This window comes from Oryctolagus cuniculus, chromosome 3 (assembly GCF_051225735.1).
Source record: "Oryctolagus cuniculus isolate XC-2025 breed Fujian yellow rabbit chromosome 3, ASM5122573v1, whole genome shotgun sequence".
In the NCBI taxonomy this organism is placed as follows: domain Eukaryota; kingdom Metazoa; phylum Chordata; class Mammalia; order Lagomorpha; family Leporidae; genus Oryctolagus; species Oryctolagus cuniculus.
In genome coordinates this window covers 81,824,787-81,843,899 of record NC_142869.1, presented here as the reverse complement: position 1 = coordinate 81,843,899, position 19,113 = coordinate 81,824,787, and the positions used below count along the sequence as shown (strand labels likewise).

At 38.9% G+C, this 19,113-nt stretch overlaps 1 protein-coding gene across 4 annotated transcripts in view; it reads right to left on the bottom strand.

The window, feature by feature from the left end:
* The window catches only part of PLA2R1 (phospholipase A2 receptor 1), a 127,531-nt gene that overhangs the window by 83,976 nt on the left and 24,442 nt on the right, over positions 1 to 19,113 (bottom strand). For all 4 annotated transcript variants that reach the window (XR_016230703.1, XR_011387005.2, XM_051847968.3 and 1 more), the window contains 5 exon segments: positions 9,576 to 9,749; positions 4,941 to 5,054; positions 4,359 to 4,502; positions 1,900 to 2,094; positions 126 to 283 (listed from right to left, as the gene is read on the bottom strand). Coding sequence is in view for 2 of the 4 variants with exons in the window: in XM_051847968.3 (XP_051703928.3) it covers positions 126 to 283; positions 1,900 to 2,094; positions 4,359 to 4,502; positions 4,941 to 5,054; positions 9,576 to 9,749 (785 nt within the window). In the remaining 2 variants the exon portion in view is untranslated.

The following is a 19,113-nucleotide window of genomic DNA, read 5'->3' as shown; positions in this document are numbered from 1 at the left end:
ATGAAAGCCACATGAGAAGCAGGAACTGTGCCTGTCTTAGTCTCTGCCATAGCCCAAGTCCTTGGCACAAGTGACCCTCAGTATGAGTCCAACAAAATGAGCACTGAACAAATGAATCAGCTTACAGATTGCTCAGCAGAGACACACAGCTGGCTTCTGTTTGGAAAAATCTGGGGCTCAAGTGTGTGCCAGTTAGTAAAGATGACTGAGGAGCCATTAGACCATTCAAAGGAGACTGGAAATGTGTTGCTGCTCAAACCAATCCATGTTTCTGATGCATTCTCTGTAAGAGATAAATGTAAATTATTTGCAAGATCTTAACATTTGCAAAGGAGATAATGTACTAGGCTTATTACCAAAATATACCCCTTTGCATGTAACTTCTTTACTTCTTCATGTGATGAAATCTGGTTAAGTCTTGGTATATGATACCAACTAAATCTTTTTCCCTCCCATAACATCCTGTTTGGCTCGATGAAGGCATTATAAGTGAGGCAGAATGTGAGCTAAAGCCAATGCAAGGGCAATACTTAAGCAAATCAGATTCCTGGGACTCTGGTTCCTGCTATTGTAGATAAAGTTGACCTGAAATGTCTGGTTTTGCTTCTGTCTAGAGAAAGGGAAAATGGGAAGTTCCACTATATTATGAAAAGGGCATGTTAAAAAATCATTTAATGGTAGCCTAGCTTTTTAAAAAAGATTTATTTATTTGAAAGGCAGAGTTAGAGAGAGAATGGAGAGACAGAGAGAGAGAGAGAGATATTCCATCTGATGGTTCATTCTCCAAATGGCCAGGAGCCAGGAGCTTCCTCTGGGTAGCCCCATGTGGGTGCAAGGGCCCAATCACTTGGGCCATCTTCCACTGCTTTTCCAGGTGCATTAGCATGGAGCTGTATTGGAAGTGGGGCAGCTGGGACTTGAACCAGAGCCAATATGGGATGCCAGCACTGTATGCAGTGGCTTTACCCACCATGCCACAGTGCTGACCCTAGTAGTCTCATATTTACAATACATGTTTTTACTAGCCCTTTTCTATTTTTTCCCCATTTTGTTGCCATTGAAATAGGAAGCAATGGGGTTTCTGGAAAGGAAACTCAAGCTTGACAGCCATGGTAGGATGAGAAGACCCGGGGTGTCCGGAAGAGATGTTCAGATGCTCTTACTGAGCTAGAGGGAGACTCGGGATCATCTTAATCCCAAAGCAAAGGGTTGGGGAAAATGACACAGCAGGGTTTGTGTTTCCCCTCCAGATTAAACTCTAACATTGCAAAAGTCATCAAAATGGAGTCTGGGGAGTTTTCTTTTGTTTTTAAAAATTAAAATATGTAGCTAGTGGTTTCAGTGATTTTCAGCAGACTTCCATTTCAAACGTGCATCTGGGGAGAAGCACACCTGCTCCGATGAACTAAATCTGGTGGAGGTGCAGCAGCCCAGAACTTCTGCACGTGGCACAGCCTGAGGACACTGCACCAAATAGATGATCCACTGGCTACTAATCAAAGGTATTTAAACTGGGTCATTTGCTGAGGAATGCCCTTTATTACTTATATTATATCACTTCCACACATTACTGCTATCTAGTGGACATAATGCTAAATTACAGGTTTAGGGTTTTTTTTATTATTACTATTATTATAATTATAATTTTAGAAAATGACTTCTGCTTTTTAACAACAAATTTAAAATATCTGGCATGTGTGAAAACATTACAAAGTTTCTGAACACACATTTTGTAAACATTTAATGAATTTGTACTCTTGTATATTATTTAGCAACTTCAAACCTATGAACCATTTATTAATACTTTTAAATAGTTTGAATATTTTAACTCTACTAATAAAAATAGCTACTGTAGTCTATTTCATATTTTTTTAACTCAAAGCCAAAGTTGGCACTCACCATTTCCAAGGAGAGTGACAAGAAACTCCACCTCTGCTAATGAGCCTATGTCTATTAATGTGCTGTTACTGGATAGGCAGGAATGCAAAGCCTCGTTCCAGGTCTTTTCTTCTTTCTGAAGTTTGTAGCAGTTACGATGGTAGGGAGCCCAGCCAGGCTCACAGTCGGTGGCGTAGTATTTCCAAGCATCTTTTTCTTTTCAAATCAACAAAAGACAATGTCATTTTCCACAATTATTTTAACATTACTTAATAGCCTTTATATAAATTATCATCAACATGATTACTTTAGAATATGAAAAATAGAAAGCTCTGAAATGAATCATGGAATTCTAGAAACTCTGCACTCGGAAAGGTCTAATGTATGATTTAGCTCTAGATCTAGGGTCCAATGGGTCTCAGCACTTTGTTTCCAGATGAAAAAAATCTAAGGCAAGAAGGGGTAGAGGATGTGGCGAAAGTCATACAATGAACATGGAAAGTTAGGACCAGATACAAAATTGAATGGTTTTCTATTTATAAAGTTTTTTCACATGGCAGAAGGAGCAGCATTTTGGAACACAACTTAAGTCATATTGCAAGGACTTGACACACAGTGTGTGGATGGGAAGATATTCATCATCGGCTGATAAGAGCCTGCACTTCCTCCAGAACAGGGCTGACAAATAGGTTTCACATTGAAGGTCAGTTTGCTTGCCTGTGGTATCACCCTTAGGTTGATGTGACCCTGAGCTGCCCTTACAGGAACTTGTAGCCATGGTGCTTTGGGCATTGGAAGGGCAAAGGGTGGTGTGCATGCCAGTGTTTGGCATTCTTTATCCAAGAGCTTGTTCCCAAATTGTTAATAGTATTTAAAAATCTTATTTTATTGATCACAGCTAAGTGCCTCTCTTAAGAACTAATTCAGTTAGATAAGATTTCACTGCTATTTGGAAAACAAAACATTCCTTTTAAAGTTGCTTCTGGGACTCTGACAGCAACTAGATTCATAGTCAAAGACTGTGAGAACATTGAGTTATCATCTGCCCCTGTACTTTGCGATCTAACAAAAATCAGCGATAGAACTCTTTAAAGGTGAAATTTTCAGTCTCTAAAGGTGAGATGCAGAGATAGAGAAATTGGTCTGACCTCAGCAAGGACAGGACAAGCAAGGAATTTGAGATCCTGGAAGCACAGTGTGAAGGCACTGGCCTCAATCTTCAAAAGAATTTGCTGAAGCAACAACAAAGAATCCAAACAGGCTGAGGGCTACAACCCCCAGTTCTGGTCTTTTGACTTCAATTAGTCGGTCAGAGGAATAAATAAAACAGGATAAAAGAAAGGTGGCAGGAAGGCATGCGAGAGAGTAAAGTAACAACAATAACAACACAAAAAGAAGGGACAAACGGAGAAAGGAGGGTGGAAAGAAGGCAAAAATAGAAGGATGTGGTCAATAACAGCCAGTAGCAATTCCAGCGAATCCTCACAATGATGGAAAAAGTCTCTACCCCATATTCAATGACACTCCTAAGCATGGCTTCTTAAAAGCAGACAAAAGTTAAGATCTACTTGTTAAGAACAATATTCAAAATAGCTAATTTAGCTTGTTATTTTAAATCTAGAGTTGTTTCTAATTACTCTTGTAATGATTCTTTAAAAGATGGCTATGTTTTTATCTCTACTTTCTGTTAAGACATTAACTCCCTCAGAGACTAAAAGGGGTAGTAGACCTTAAACACAGAAATAATTGGACTTCAGGCACTAGATTATAATTAGGTATGATGTAAGCCTTCGTGACATCTAGAAGTTTTGAACATTATTTCATCAGGGAGGATGTGTTATGAATAAGAGATACAGGTGTGCTAGAAAATCAATGAAGCATGGAACACATGGACACCTGGGAGGGAAATTTCTGAGGTTCTGTTGTGCAGCGGGGGTGATTAGGTTGCTGGAAGAGAGGACTTTGAGTGTTCTGACCACAAAACTGATCACCATGCCTTGATCATTACACAAGGTATATCTGGATCCAAATTTCATGGTGTATGCCTAATGTCTGTAATTACGTGTCAGCTTAAAAAGATAATAAACAATGAAAGCCAATGAAGTAAGGAACTTCATAAAATTGTTCTCTAATTTATGCTTACTTTCTAGGGTAACTCTAAAATTCAGAACTAGAATAGAAAAGGGAGCACAGTTGTTTTTCTAAAACAGAATGACTGAAATGCAATATTTTTAAAAAAGAAAAAATTATTTTCTATGCACAGGTAGTTTTATTTTAGTTTTTAGTAAAAACCTATAGGCATGTTTGATTCATAGAGGCTTTACAATAGTGATTTTATAGTTATCCATTTTTATTCATAAAAATACAAACAAGACTTAGTTAGGTTTTAAGTATGATTCTTTAAGATAAAAAGTGAAGGAATTTTTGTCTATTGAAAAGACTAACAACATATGAGAGTCACTTAAAATAATAACACTTACCAACTATTTCATCATCGACGTGGTTTAGGTATTTTTTACAAATATAAGGCAAGGTGGACTCACAATTTCTACTCCTCCAGGCCCTTGGCATAAATGAATTGAAGGTTCCACAATGATATTCAACAAACGGTTCAAAACTTATCTCTGAAAATACACCATGTGTGTTAATGAGAGTTTAATATATGTGAAAGGTGATTTGAGCATTGAGGACTCTCCCTTCCACAGGAAGAGTGAACTGTTAACATCTATGATTTCACAGGTCAAGTCCAGGCATGGCAATTAAGTGATTTCCCAAAGGCTGTAAAAGAGCTAACTTTATTGTTATATAGTAGGGAAATATTTTGCAATTTGTTGCTATTTTTAAGAGAGCAGACTGCAGTCTTGGCTCTGACCCAAACCTTCCTGCAAGCGTGGCTAAGTAACTTACCTTTTTGGTCTCCATCTTCTGGTCTGGGGAAGCTTGCCTTGCAGGAATGCAGCAAGGCTTCAAATGTTTATAAACCGCTTTTTATAACAACATGGCTACACCAGAAAGGCTATTTCCCATGCCGCATGTGGAAGGTCAATAAAGCACTGAGGTACCTGGGCTCCAGTTCAGATAGCTGAGTGGTGTCCCATCAGACCACTGCCAGCCAGCATTCACATCCAGCTGATTCAGACCTGTCCACACCTCCACTGCTTCTCCGCTTACCTGCTCTGAAATGGACATATGAAGTTTCAGAAAAAAAAAAAATGCAATGCTTTTGGTTTCCTATTCCTGGAGCGCAGAGTCATAAAGAATCCCAGTGGATAACAGGAAGAGGCTTATGCACCCCACCCTGGTGCCTTCACCATTTGGAGGAACAGGCAGTCCCCTAAAGGCCCCTGACTGCAGTTTAGTTGTGAAGTGCTTCGTCCAAGTATGCAGAAATGTTGTCTTACAATGGTTGGCAACCTAGACCAAGGATGCCACAGATTTTAAACCGGCTTATTTATGTGAGTTCATGCACTTGAGGGTTTTATTTTTTATATTTATTTATTTATTTATTTATTTATTATTATTTTTTTTTTTTTTGACAGGCAGAGTGGACAGTGAGAGAGAGAGAGACAGAGAGAAAGGTCTTCCTTTGCCGTTGGTTCACCCTCCAATGGCCGCCGCGGCTGGCGCGCTGCAGCCGGCGCACTGCGGCCGGTGCACCGCGCTGATCCGATGGCAGGAGCCAGGAGCCAGGAGCCAGGAGCTTTTCCTGGTCTCCCATGGGGTGCAGGGCCCAAGCACCTGGGCCATCCTCCACTGCACTCCCTGGCCACAGCAGAGAGCTGGCCTGGAAGAGGGGCAACCGGGACAGAATCCGGCGCCCCAACCGGGACTAGAACCCGGGGTGCCAGCGCCGCCAGGCGGAGGATTAGCCTAGTGAGCCGCGGCGCCGGCTACACTTGAGGGTTTTAGAGGGTGCAGGAGGGTGGAGAGGAACTCTCAGAAAGTGAATAGCAAAAGTTTTCAAAGGTGAGGACAGCCTACAGGGGCAGAGCAGCCAAGGGGCTGTGCAGTGTGACAACCATAGGGGCCATCTGGTCTAGAGGGGCAGCCCAATCCAAGGGGCCAGAGTGCCCAGAGTGATCCCTCACAGCAAGCCAAGTGCGAGGCAAACTCAAGGCTGTTTACCACTTGGGCTGGGAGGTTTATGGCAGGCTAGCTCTGTGGCAACTGCTCCAGCACTCATATTTTAACTCAAGTTTTTAGCAGATGGTTAGGTATTGCATGGGGTGCCCACAGTCCATATCAGACTGCATGGATTTGAGGGTCAGCTTGGCTCTTGATTCCAGCTTCCTGCTAATATGTACCCTGGGAGGTAGCTGCATGGGTGCTTACCCACATGGGTAACCCAGATTGAATTCTGAGCTCTTGACCCTAGCTGTTGGGAACATTTGGGAGTAAGCTAACAAATGGGAGAACTTTGTCTCTGCCTTCCTGATAGAAATAAATGAAAATACACATTTTGTTATGGATGCTAGGAGGAAACACTTGCATTGACAAGTTTGTACTGTGGAAACTGTAGAATTATTTGCAATTTTTCTTTGCCTTTTCTTTCAATGGACCTGAATTTTAAAATATTATACTAGAAAAAACATGAACGACTTGTGCAATAAAATTTGGACAAAAACACAAGTGTCAGAAACATTTTATAAAAATGGCAAATTTTATGACACTTTCAGATATTGCCACTTACCTATCTAATCTATAAAGGAGAGCACTGTTCTCTAATGGTTCATTTGTTTCAGAACCCAATTTATTTTGAGCCAGATACAGGGGCCTACCCTGGGATTGAAAACCTGACAGATAAGAGTAAAAATTAGGGTGAATGTATGACCTAGTTTGCCTGAAAGAACCCATGGTTTACCATGATAGTTCCAGAATAATCATCAGTTGCCGTGCCTTTTACTGTCAAAGAATCTAAGGATAGATGGTAGATTGTGTGATTACCCAGGTTATGAGGTCAATGGATTTACATAACAAGGCTGGAGTATCCCCAGTGGTTGGGCATTTCAGTACATTAGCGGAGAATGGAAAGAACTGAACCCTTTTAAGGAAACAGAATATGTTGCTTTATAATTTTGAGACCCAGAAATGATTTAACAGTAACAGCATAACACACATGGGCCTCAAAGTTCCAGCTTCCTGTGGCATTAGCCATGGGGTCTCTTCCTAAGATCATTTGATTAAATCACCTAACAGGATTTATGATGGCAACAGGTAAAATGAAAGATGGATTGACAGGACAGCAAGAAATTTTTGTATTTAAAATCCAGGTATTTGTCTAGTGATATTTTTAAATAACATAATTAAAATATTAATTATTGTCATCTTAGAATTATTTTGAAATCCAATTGTTTTCATAACACATAAAGATAATTGTGCAATCCATAATTTGCATTTAAAGATGCATAAAACACTGATTTTTCTTTACAACCAAATTAACCCAAAATACTGAAATAACAAATTTAAACCTGATTACTTTTGGCTATTTCTTGGTACTTGCAACAGCTTAATTGTTCTTTGTGTAATGTTCATCAGTGATTAGCAGTAAATGTTAGGCTATTCTCATCATTAAAAATATCTTGGTCAGAATAGGTTTCTATCTTTATTTAAAAAAAAAAAAACTGTTGTCTTCTTAAATAATCCCCAAAAGCTAATTATAGAATTCAGGTATTTAAATCAAACTTACTTTATAAATTATTACTCAAGTTTTTTTTTTTTTTTTTTTTTTTTTGATAGGCAGAGTTAGACAGCGAGCGAGAGAGAGACAGAGAGAAAGGTCTTCCTTTTCTTGGTTCACCCCCCAAATGGCTGCTACAGCTGGCGCGCTGCACCAATCCAAAGCCAGGAGCCAGGTGCTTCCTCCTGGTCTCCCATGCAGGTGCAGGGCCCAAGGACTTGGGCCATCCTCCACTGCACTCCTGGGCCACAGCAGAGAGCTGGACTGGAAGAGGAGCAACCAGGACAGAATCCGGTGCCCCAACCAGGACTAGAACCCAGGGTGCCAGCGCCGCAGGCAGAGGATTAGCCAAGTGAGCCACGGCGCCAGCCAAATTGTTACTCAAGTTTGATGAGGAAGTCCAGACTCTCTCGTGAGAAATTCTGGCATGTAAGGTAGATAACTGAAACTCATAAATGGTATGCAGATTTTTATATAAAAATGATTGCAGGATTAGAATGATTTTGAAAATTGGTATTTTTCCTGCAGTATGACTCAGTCAAATTGGTTTCAATGATAATTTCCCATTCATTCACTGGTTACAATCCTTCTTAATAACTTTTAAAGCTTTAGAGTATCCTTCCTCCACCCAGTGAATCCAATTCTATAAATATAGAGAGAAATAATTTAGGATCCACGCATAATGATATATGCAAGGATGTTCTATAATAGTAAAAAATAAATAAACAAAGCAAAATCAATAATTCTATCTATCCTGAATGGAAAGAGATTAGATGGACATATTACTGTCAACGTATGCTACTCAGTTGCCATTATAAATCATGATAATCATGATACATATTTATATTTACAGACAGGGTCAGATGTTCATTATAGGCAGGAAAATGAAGTAAGCAGTTTACCAAGCTATGCATAATTGCTGTCAAATGGCTAGCACATACTGAGTGTGGCATGTATCAGGAACTTTCCTAAGACTTCATGTAAGTTATGGGACATAACCCACACCAAGAAGTAGGCCATGTTAGTATTTCCACATAGTAGAAGAGGAAACTGGGAGTACTGAGTGGTTAAGACATTCGCTAGGGTAACCCTGGATAGTAGGTGTGGAGGTGGGAATCAAACCTGGATGGGTGGCTTTCCAGCTCCTGCTCGTAACCACTGTGAAACAGCCACCTCATGTTTTCATACAATACTTACTTTTTTATACATTGTACATATATGTTTTTATATATTTTTTCAGAAAATATAGTTATCTCTTTGTTGTAGACTTATGGAACATTTCTATTCATTTTTATCTCTGTATACCTGAATTTAAGAAATTATTCTAAAATTAAAATGTACTACATGTGTAATAAAAATTGAAAAAATTAGTGTCAGAAAGTTTTAATGAAAATGACTAATTTTGTGACAATTTTTAATGTACCAAAAACATTTAAAGAGTCATTTCTATACCATATAAAAAGCACATTTAGTCTATAAAGGAGAAGAAGGCAGTTTAGTGATGGGTGAAATGCAAGTACCAATGTACTAGCACAATTCTTTTGACATCTTATACTATGTCTTATGCAAATCCTGTTAACATATTATGTTCTTTTCTTTCCCCCAGACCTGCACAAAGTGAGTGATAGTTAACTGTTATGAGGTTTAACTAATAAAGTACACAAACTGCTTATAAATGGAAGTTGTGTAGCTAAGATCCCTCAAAGGGCAAGAATTAGTCCTGAGCTTAGACTCTCCCTGATCAACCCACTGGAGCTGCAGCTCTCATGGGGTGCTTTTTTGTGGCCTCAGATTCTCTTCTACAAGACAGAAACATCAAGGATGACGTGAATGGGTGTCAAATAGAATGGTCTATGGGTCATGTGAAAATTCTAGGTAGAATTTGAGTCATGTTAAAAAAGAAAAATATTTTATAAGGAATTTTTTTCCCACAATATATTTTTCATACACTGATATAATTTTTAACATTTTATTATTTATAAATATATTTATTATTATTATGTACCTTCTACCTACTTACTCCGTATGAAATTTTCTTCAGCTTCATCCACAATACTTAGTAAAGCACCTCCGTGCATCTGGCATGAAGAATGCGCCTCACTCCAGGAGAGAGAGGAAAGCAGGTTGAATTGGTAGCAAATGTGTGAGTTGAGGTCCTTCTCCCAGACAGCATCACAACCTACCTCTGCAGAGGCTGTAATCAAAATTCATTATAAACATCCATTACTCTCTTATTGTGCCTACACAGCAACATATTTCTAAGATGAGTTTGAATGGAATTATCCCAGTGTGCAACCCTGAAAGCTTCAGTGTCTTTTATATTCTTCATGAGTTTTTGTGGTGATATTTGTATTGTTATCCCATGGACACCTATTGTTAAGCTTTTTCATGACTTACCTTAGGAAACTCAAGAAATTGCCAATAAAGAAGATCTGATCCTTTCCAGTAAAATAACAGAAACAAATTTAAAGAGAAGGAAATAGAAGTGAATTATTTGTGGAAATAGCATCTGTTCTTTTAAAAGTAGTCATTTAGAACTTTACATTGAAAATTGTGTGAATTTAAATATCTGAGACACAAATGTTGTTTCAAAAGGCTTTTATCCCCAAATTTGAAATGCTCAATTGAATAAAAAGGATACAGTAGAAATATGTCAATAAAGAACACAAGTTTTCAAAATGATATTTAGCACAAAAGTGTTGCTATTCAGTTTAAGAATGTTCTTTCAATCAAGAGGAAAAAAATATAAAATCCTCTTGTAAGACATTGGTCAAAGATTGCATAATATGCTTAAAAGTAGATTTAATAAAGGATGAAATCTTGATCTGAAAAATCATAAGTTTAATAAAATAATACAAAATCAGAAGTTAGTTTAAGTGCTTTTGCTAAAAATTTAAATTATATTTCATAGTGAACTAAGCATCCAAAGTTAAATGCCAGAAATGAAACTTAGCCAAATAATTTCAGAAGTATAGGAAGTATGAACCATCGTACAGCATGACTGTGACTTAGGGACAGGCATCCTTCTGAAATCTAGAACAGCCTTTTCCAAAGAGAACTGCTTGGAGTCAGACAGCTTCAAAAGGCTCCCCAAGAAAATTCAGAACACAATGAAATATACTTGGACAGCACCCTCTGAGATTCGCACATTAGAATACAAGGGTGCTTCAAAAAACTCATTTGGAATGGGATTAATACATTTATGAAATACAAAATTCACATACATATCTCTCATAATATTCATTTCTCATGAATTTATGAAGATTCTTTATGTTGAAGGCTATGTGACATTTTGTAGTAAAGAAACATGCATAATTTTAATTCACCATACTTCAGATTTACTTGAGAATAACATTTTTTTCATTAGTTTTCTTTTCCCCAAAAATACTTAAAAGGTTCCCCTGGGAAATGTGAACTGTGTATTCTCACGTCTTATTGCAACAAACATTCCCCAGAACCCAGTTAGTTAACCAGAAGTTATCAAATTACATATAAATCTAAAGTTTCTATAGATTCCTAACTGATAGCTGAATGAGGATAATTCAGAATGTATGTGGGAAATTGGATTTAAAAGGTAAGTTCATTTTGGTACAAAATTTTTTGAAATCCAGCAAATTTTTGATAATATGAATTTCTTATGAACCTTATGAAAATACCTCATATGCGTGGATTTCAAACTTCTTTTGGATTCAAATAAACACATTTTAATTCCATTTTCCACAAACTTACAGTCTTCAACAAATGGTGCTGGGAAAACTGGATCTCCATGTTTTATGAAGTATGAAACAAGACTCCTACCTCACACCTTACACAAAAATCCTCTCAAAATGGAAAAAAGATCTAAATCTATGACCCAATACCATCAAATTATTAGAAAACATTGGGAAAACTTGCAAGACATTAGCATAGGCAAACACATCTTGGAAAAGACCCCAGAAACACAATCAAAGCCAAATTGACAAATGGGATTACATTGAGTTGAGAAAGTTCTGCACTGCAAAAGAAACATTCAGCAAAGAAAATATTTGTAATCTATGTAACTGACAAAGGATTAATATCCAGACTTTATAAAGAGCTCAAGAAACTCAACAACAACAAAACAAATAATCCAGTTAAAAATAGGCAAAGGGGCTGGCGCCGTGGCTCACTAGGCTAATCCTCCGCCTTCAGGTGCCAGCACACAGGGTTCTAGTCCCGGTCAGGGCGCCGGATTCTGTCCCGGTTGCCCCTCTTCCAGGCCAGCTCTCTGCTGTGGCCAGGGAGTGCAGTGGAGGATGGCCCAAGTCCTTGGGCCCTGCACCCCATGGGAGACCAGGATAAGTACTTGGCTCCTGCCATCGGATCAGCGCGGTGCGCCAGCCATAGCGCGCCGGCCGCGGCAGCCATTAAAGGGTGAACCAACGGCAAAGGAAGACCTTTCTCTCTGTCTCTTTCTCTCACTGTCCACTCTGCCTGTCAAAAAAAAAAAAAAAAAAATAGGCAAAAGACTAGAACAGGCATTTTTTCAAAAGAGGAAATTCAAATAGCCACATGAAAAAATGCTCAGGATCACTAGCCATCAGGGAAATACAACTCAAAACCACAATGAGATTTCATCTCACCCCAGTTAGAATGACTCTCATATAGAAATCAACAAACAACAAATGCTGGCAAGGATGTGGGGGAAAAGGTACCCCAGTCTACTTTTGAAGATAGTACGGAGATACTTCAGAAATCTGAATATAGACCTACTATATGATCCAGCCATTCCATTCCTGGGAATTTACCCAAAGGAAATGAAATCATCATATGAAAGAGTTATCTATACCCAGATGTTATTGCATCTCAATTCACAATAGTTAAGATATAGAATGATCCTAGATATCCATTAACTGAAGACTGGACAAAGAAATTATAGTATATGTACACCATGGAATACTACACAGCAGTAAAAAAAAATAGAAAAACCAGAAATCCTGTTGCTTGCAACAAAATAGATGCAACTGGAAACAATTATACTTAGTGAAATAAGCCTGTCCCAAAAAGACAAATACCATATGTTCTCCCTGATCTGTAGTAACTAATAGAGTACCAAAAAATTAATCCATAGATGAGAAATTGACACTTTGAGTTGTGATGATTTTGAACAGCCCTTTTCTCAACTGATGACTAATGAGGAACAGTTTTTTTTCCCATTTATTGAGCTCTTTACTTAGTGTAAGGTCAATCTTATAAGGCTAATTGAAAATAAATCTTTGTAAAAAATAAGAATGGGAATAGGAGAGGGAGGAGGAAGGGCAGGAGTGCAGGCAGAGACTATTGGAACTCATAAAAGAGTTTGATAAAGTCTCAGGATATAAAATAAGTACACAAAAATCTACAGCCTTTGCATACACTGACAATGCCATGGCTGAGAAAGAACTTCTAAGATCAATTCCATTCACAATAGCTACAAAAAAAATCAGACTGGGGCCGGCACCGTGGCTCACATGAGGATTAACCTCTGCCTGTGGTGCCGACATCCCATATGGGCTCCGGGTTCTAGTCCCAGTTGCTCCTCTTCCAGTCCAGCTCTCTGCTGTGGCCTGGGAAGGCAGTGGAGGATGGCCCAAGTGCTTGGGCCCCTGCTCACACATAGGAGACCAGGAGGAAGCACCTGGCTCCTGGCTTTGGATTGGCACAGCACTGGCTATAGCGGCCATTTCAGGAGTGAACCAATGGAAGGAAGACCTTTCTCTCTGTCTCTCTCTCTCTCTCACTGTCTATAACTCTACCTGTCAAATTAAAAAAAAAAAAAAAGACTTTGGAATAAATTTAACCAAGGATGTCAAAAAGTCTCTACAATGAGAATTACAAAACATTAAAGAAAGAAATAGAAGAAGATACAAAAAAATAGAAAAATCTTCCATGTTCATGGATTGGAAGAATTAGTATCATCAAAATATCCATAATTCTAAAAGCAATTTACAGATTCAATGCAATCCCAATCAGATTATCAAGGGCATTCTCAGATGTAGAAAAATGATGCTGAAATTCATATGGAAACACAGGAGACCTTGAATAGCTAAAGCAATCTTATACAACAAAAAACAAAGCCAGAGGCATCACAATACCAAATTTCAAGACATACTATAGGGCAGTTATAACCAAAAGAGCCTGGTACTGGTAGAAAAACAGATGGATAGACCAATGGAACAGAACAGAAATGCCAGAAATCAATCCAAGCATCTACGACCAACTTATATTTGACAAAGGAGCTGATATCAGTCCCTGGAGCAAGGACAATCTCTTCAACAAATGGTGTTTGGAAAAATAAACTTCCACATGCAGAAGTATGAAGCAAGACCCCTACCTTACTTAGACCTTATACAAAAACCCACTCAAAGTGGATTAAAGACCTAAACTGATGCTGCAGTAACATCAAATTATTAGAGAACATTGGGGAAATCCTACAAGACATTGGCATAGGCAAAGACTTCTTGGAAAACACCACAGAGGCACAAGCAATCAAAGCTAAAATTGACAAATGGGATTACATAGAGCTAAGAAGCTTCTTCACTGCAAAACAAACACACAGGAAAGTGAAGAGGCAACTGAAAGAATAGAGAAATTTGCAAACTATGAAACTGATAAAGTATTAATAACCAGAATATATAAAGATATTAAGAAACTCAACAATAATAAAACAAACAACCCAGTGGAGAAATGGGCAAAGGACTTACAAAGACATTTTTCAAAAGAGGAAATCCAAATGGCCAACACATTTGAAAACAATGCTCAGGATCATTAGCCATCAGGGAAATGCAAATCAAAATCACAATGAGATTTCACCTCCCACGCATTAGAATGGCTTTCATACAGAAATCAACAAACAACAAATGCTGGCAAGATGAAGGTGAAAAGGTACCCTAATCCACTGTTGGTGGTAAAGCCACTATGGAAGACAGTATGGAGATACCTCGGAGGTCTGAATATAGACCTATCATATTACCCAGCTTGATCCCACTGCTGAGAATTTACCCAAGGGAAATGAAATCAGCAATGTGAAGGCGTTATCTGTACCCCCATGTTTATTGCAGCTCAATTCACAATTGCTAAGATTTGGAATCAATCCAAATGCCCATCAGCCAAAGACTGCATGAAGAAATTATGAGTTACGTACACCATAGAATACTACACACTGGTAAAAAAATTTTTAAAAGGCAACAAAAAAGAAAAAACAAAAAAATGAAATTTGATCATTTGCAACAAATTGGATGAAACTGGAAAAGATCATACTTAGTAGAATAAGACAGTCCCAAAAGGACAAATATTATATGTTCTCCCTTGTGGGGAGCAATCCGGACTAGACTAAGTTACTCGAATTAAGACTTATTCTATGCATCTGCTCTCCCACAATGTGGCGTTGGGAGAGAAGAAAACAGCTTCTACACAGGTGCCTCCAGTTCAGCCAATAAACTGTAGGACTTGCTCCTGATTGGAGGAGAGCAGCGTACTCGGCGTGTGGGCAGCCGAGTTAGGATTGGCGGAGGAGGACTATAAAGGAGGAGAGAGACGGCATGCACCAGGAACATCTATGGGGAACATCTAAAGGGAACCCGTGCAGCCCCCGAGAAAGCCGGCCGGCGGTGTGCCGCTCCCCTGCGGAAGTGGGGAATGTGGCCAGGGGGAACTGCCCTTCCACGGAGGTGGAAGGGATAGTAGCCAACCCGGGAAGAACCAGCAGCAAACCCGGGGAGGGCCGAGCAGACGAAAGAACAGCGCAGGGTTCAGTGTCGTTCCTCCACGAAGAGGGGGAGCGACATCCCTGACCTGTGATAACTAACAGAGCACCTAAAAGGTGATCTACAGAAGTGAAATTTATAATTTGAGAAGCAGTGACTTTGAATAGCCCTTGTCTTGACTGTTGATGAACAGTTTGGGGTTTTTTTTATACTATTGAGCTTTTTAGTTAACATAGAGTTAATCACATGTGTGTAAAGTTAATTGAAAATAGATCTTAGTAAAAAAAAATAAAATAAGAATGAGACTAGGAGAGGGAGGAGGAAGATGGGTTGGAGAGTACATGGGTAGGCGGATATGGTGGGAAGAATCTCCATGTTCTTAAAGTTGTAATTATGAAATGTATAAAGTTTGTATTCCTTAAATAAAAGCTTTCTGGGGGTAAAAATGTAATAGTGAAAGACTGAAGAAAGAATTTCCAACAGTAGAGGATTGGTTAAACAAAGGCATAAATATGTAAGTATTAGAATAAAGAATAAATTTGTCATGATAGTATCCTCTAAAATACAAGTTATTAATTTTTATTTATTTAAGTTATTAATTTTGATGAGATCCAATTTATCCATTTTTACTTTTTTTATTATTGTGTTTTGGTGTCATATCTAAGAATTCATTGTCATATCCAAAGCCATGAAACTTTAACCCTATGCATATTTTAAGAGTAACATAGTTCTATCAATTCCATTTACATATAGGTTCCATTTTGTGTTAATTTTTCATAAGAGATAGAGTTTCAATTCTACTGCTTTGAGTGTAGATATTCAATTTTCCTTGTACCATTTATTGAAAAACTGATTCTTTCTTCCATTAAATTGTTTCAGCATCTTTGTCAAAAATCAACTGAACATAAATAGGAACTCTCAATTCTGATATATTTTTCTAGTCTTGATTACCACAAGTTTATGTAAGTTCTGAATTTGGAAAGTGTGAATTCTGCAACTTTGTTCTTTTTAATGATAAAATTCATTGTATTTGTTTTTATTTATTTTGGTCCTTTGAATTATCATAGGAATTTTAGAACATGTCAATTTCTATGAATAATTCAGCCAAAATTTTTATGGGGATTGCTGTAAAGTAGCACCATCTCAGCCATATTAAGTTTCCCAATCTATGAACATGGGATATCTTTCCATTATTTAGGTCTTTAATTTTTTTGTATTATGTTTTATAATTTTTAGTGTAAATTTTTTATGTTGTTAAATTCTTTCCTAAGTATTTTATTGTTTTTCATGCCACTATAAATGGAATTATTTTAAAACATCTTTTCTGTATTACTCATCGCTATGCTACTGCATAAAAATACAGTTTTTTTTTATACTGACCTTAAATCTTACCAATGGCTGAATGCATTGTTTTAGACTCCTGCTTAGCCCATTACAACAATGATTAAGGGTTTAATGCTTTCATTTTTTGCTTGTTGATTTAATCAGCTGCTCTATCACCTGACAACTCTGCTTTCTCTTCCTTCCTTCTTTTCTTCCTTTCCAACACAGCTGAAGTCTGACAACAAGGTCCTGTTCAGTCTTTCTCCAAAGGAGATCTTCAGTGTGTCCACTTTTTTCCAATTCCCTTGCTACCACCAAATCTAAATCTATTCCTGGCCCTGACTGTTGCTCTAAACCTGCAACTGGTCTCCTGGATCTGTCTATAACTCCCTCCTAAGCCACCTGCTGAGAAGGAGCCAAAGTAATCATTACCATTTTTTGTCGCTCCCCCATTTGCGGAGGAACAACACTAGACCCTGCACTGTTCTTTTGTCTGCTCAGTCCTTCCCGGGTTTGCTGCTGGTCCTTCCCGGGTTGGCTGCCGGCTCCTCCACCTCCGAGGAGGGGCGGCACCCCCTGCCACTTTCCCCGCTTCTGCGGAGGAGCGGCACACCGCCGGCCAGCTCCCTCGGGGGCTGCTCAGGTGTTCCTTCAGATGTTCCTGATGCATGTTGTCTCTCTCCTCCTTTATAGTCCTCTTCCACCAATCCCAACTCTACTGCCCACACGCCGAGCATGCTGCTCTCCTTCAATCAGGAGCAGGATCAGCTCCTGCAGCTTATCAGTCAAATTGGCGAGAGGCAGCTGTGTAGAAGTTTCCTCCTCCCCAGCGCCATATTGTGGGAGAGCAGATGCATAGAATAAGTCTTAATTCCAGTAACTTAGTCTAGTCTCAGTTGCTCCCCACAATTTTTAAAATGATTATCACTTCTGTGCTTATAAACCTTCTTATGACTTTCTTCTGTTTCTAAAATAAGTAAATCCTTACCTTTATGACACCCTAAATTATCTAGTTTCTGCATAAGTTGACATCTGTCTACTTCCCCAGAAACTTCTGTTCCTCTTTCCCTCACTCACTGCACCCTTGTTACATTGTCCTAAATTGAAATTGCCCCTTTCCCTCCTCAAAGTCTTGAGTCACTGGCCAGTGGCATGCAGAGGATAGTGTGGGATGAAGTGGGGATCAGTCAACCTGGACAAGTGGGAGTATTTCATCACTGACATTGGCTAGGATGGTTAAGGCATGTGCATGATGAATCACTAACAGACTGACCTTTAGTTGGTCTCATTATTTTTCAGTTCTGTTTAAACAATTTAGCCCCTAAATTGCCTGCATCCAGTACTGATCATTTCCTCACTCTGTGCTTGGCACTTAGCACCATGTATTCCCTTACTTTCCATCTTGATGACTCCTGCTCAACTCTTGGGCTACAGTTTAAATACAACTTACTTAGGAGAGCTTTATTTGAGTGTCAAATTTAAATTTGGTTTCTTCCTTACAATACTATTGTCCTAAAAGTAGATCTTATCAAAAATTGTTATTATATATTAGTTTGATTATTAGATTTTAATGTGAATTTCATTAGTGTAGGCACCATGACTTTGATCTTTGACATTCACTTATAGCCCCAGCAGTCAGCAGAGTCTCTGGCACACAGTATTGAAGAACCTTAAAAATCAAACCAAGATGGAGTGAATTAAGCTAACACTATTAAAAACAAGAAGTCACCTTTGCCCCAAATAAAATTAAAGTTTAAAAATTATAGCCCTAAACTTTTTCCCCCAAAGCTAAAATTACGTGCAGCTAAAAAAAAAAAAAAAAAAAAAAAAAAAAAAGGGACCCTATGCTTAGCTAGCTGCGACACTTGTGCCTGGCTGTGCTAAGACCTAACCCAGTTTGTATGCCTCCTAATACTCAAATAACGGTGTGGGAAGCGGGACGCTGCTCTCTCTCCAGGGGAACGAAGGGAGCGAGACGTCGTCCCCCTCAGGGTGAACAAGATGACGCTGACAGGGAAAGGAACTGCTAAAGAAGTAAACAACAAAATGGGGACGAGGTGCATGCCTCCCATGTGATCCCGTAGCTGATTGAATAGAAGACGCATGCCTTTCACATGATCAGCTCACGGATTGGACTGCTGTGTGCATGGACGCTATAGTGCTTTTGATTGGTTGCTGCAGGTATATAAACCGTGTGGCTTTGTGCTGGGGGCGCTCCCTGGACTCCCGAGTTCAGGAGGCCCGTCTGCGCAGACGCCGAATAAATCCTCTTGCTTTTGCATCAGCTGGTCTGGACTCTGAGTCTTTGGGGTGTGCCTCTCGACGTGTTAGCATCCTCACTCAGAGGGTCTAACAGTGTGTGTTCAATACATATTTGATGAACGAGTGAATGGTTTGTAGAATTGGAGGTCATTAATTTTAATACAGGTCGGAAGAAATAGTACATTGAGGAGTGAAAGCTAGGTGAGGAGGTATAGACAAATCTTTTGAGAAGTCTGTCTATATGGTAGATGAGAGAGATGGGTGTTTTCA